Consider the following 1,736-nt stretch of genomic DNA (forward strand, 5'->3'; position numbering starts at 1 on the left):
TTCAGCGAAATTCGAATTTATACGAATTGTATACGACCGAGAAATAGAGTTATGAAATAAGTATTCATCGATTCTTCGAGGCATGGAGAGATTTGGAATTTTTCAAAGTTAGCGAATAAAAAGAATTCCATTTATTCGTCGAGAAATGAATGAAACGGTTCGTTTAAAATAGCTAAGAGTTTGCGGGGTAAAAGTTCATCGATTCTTCGAAGCGAGATAAAATTTAAAAATTTTCAAAGTTAATAGTGAATAATAGAATTCAATTCGTCCATCGAAAATTCGTATGATTAAAGTAAAAGAGATCATCGTTAGAGATATGGAACTTGTCAAAGTTTGGCGAATAAAATTCCATTTATTACGAATCCATTGAGAAATAAAGTGGAATTTATGGGAATGAAACGTTCGTTGATTCTTCGTGGCATTTGAAACTTTTCAAGGTTGGTGGAGGAAAGTTGACAAAAGTTGGCAAACTTTGAACAAAGTTCTTGAACGACGAATCTCTCTCGTGAAATATAAACGGAAACGTGTATCGTGTTGATCGCATTGAAGTTGGCGAGTGCACAGGATGTACCGTTCCTCCTCGATGCTTCACAGACTTATCGAAAGATAAATCACAGACATTTTAAAATTAGCCCTCCACGTTGTATCGAATACGTTTTCTTCGCTTTAATTTTAGAAAAAAAGATTGTGAAAACGAGAGAATATGAAAATAAACGAAAAATGGTAGACTTTTTTTTTTTGTTTTTTTTTTTTTTTTACTCACCAGAACGATCCGCGGGATGTACCGACAGATATAATCCCTTGTTTCCATCAGGATTATTCACCCAATGGGAGAGGGATTCGCTAATATTTAAAGTCAACCACCCTTCCTTTCCTGTCGTCGTGTTCACTGCGTCTACGTATTGCAACTCCCTTGTTCTACAACAAATTGTTAAAAATTTCAATCGTGTAAATCTATATCTATTTTTTTTCTTTTCTAGAGAAGATATCGAAAAGTTATAAATCTTTTTTTCGTTCCTTGTTGAAAAAAAAAAAAAAAGAAAGAAAGAAAGAAAGAAAAAAGAAAAATAAATAAATTCATTCACGTTTACAACGGTTGGAAAATAAGCGAAGCAAAATTATAGGCATATTAGGCTTTCAAAACAATGTGTCAAACATCCTATTCCAGCTCTAATGTTACCTCCTGACTAACAATAAGCTGGTAAGCATTGCAACGCATTAGCCGCTAAATGCTCGGTGTCACTAATATCTATGCAATTTTCCTTGCATATATCAAGGAAAAACTCGCGTCACTCATTACGTTAACACGCAGTATGTGTGGACAGCGAGCAGAAAACACACGTCACATGGGAATTATCTCGCTGATCAAAACAAACATCTTCTTTACCAATACCTCTCCGCGAACCAAACTTCAAATATTTTTCTTACTCCGCGTACATCCGCGAAAATTACCGAATTCGCGCGAAAAATAAATAATAAACGATCGAGATAACGAAATACGAAATACGAAAAGAGAGAAAAAAGAAATAGCAGATCGCTGGAATATTTAAATCAATGTTCCCTTCCGTCGTGTCGCGTAAAACGTTTTATCGGATCTCTCGACTTTTTGAAATCTTGTTTTTTTTTCTCGATAGAGAAAGTTTTATCGGATTTCTCGAATTTTCGAAATCTTGTTTTTCTCTTTCTTTCGATAGAGATGGAAAGTTTTATCGGATCTCTCGAATTTTCGAAATCTT

At 34.5% G+C, this 1,736-nt stretch overlaps 1 protein-coding gene across 1 annotated transcript in view; it reads right to left on the reverse strand.

Moving 5' to 3' along the window:
- LOC102680983 (protein 60A-like) overlaps positions 1–1,736 on the reverse strand; it is a 33,640-nt gene that overhangs the window by 11,310 nt on the left and 20,594 nt on the right. Inside the window, exon 4 of the mRNA XM_006616124.2 lies at positions 764–918. Coding sequence (XP_006616187.1) covers positions 764–918 — 155 coding nt within the window. The remainder of the gene's footprint in view (positions 1–763; positions 919–1,736) is intronic.

The sequence above is a fragment of the Apis dorsata genome, unplaced genomic scaffold (assembly GCF_000469605.1).
Source record: "Apis dorsata unplaced genomic scaffold, Apis dorsata 1.3 scaffold_249, whole genome shotgun sequence".
Classification (NCBI taxonomy): Eukaryota; Metazoa; Arthropoda; class Insecta; order Hymenoptera; family Apidae; genus Apis; species Apis dorsata.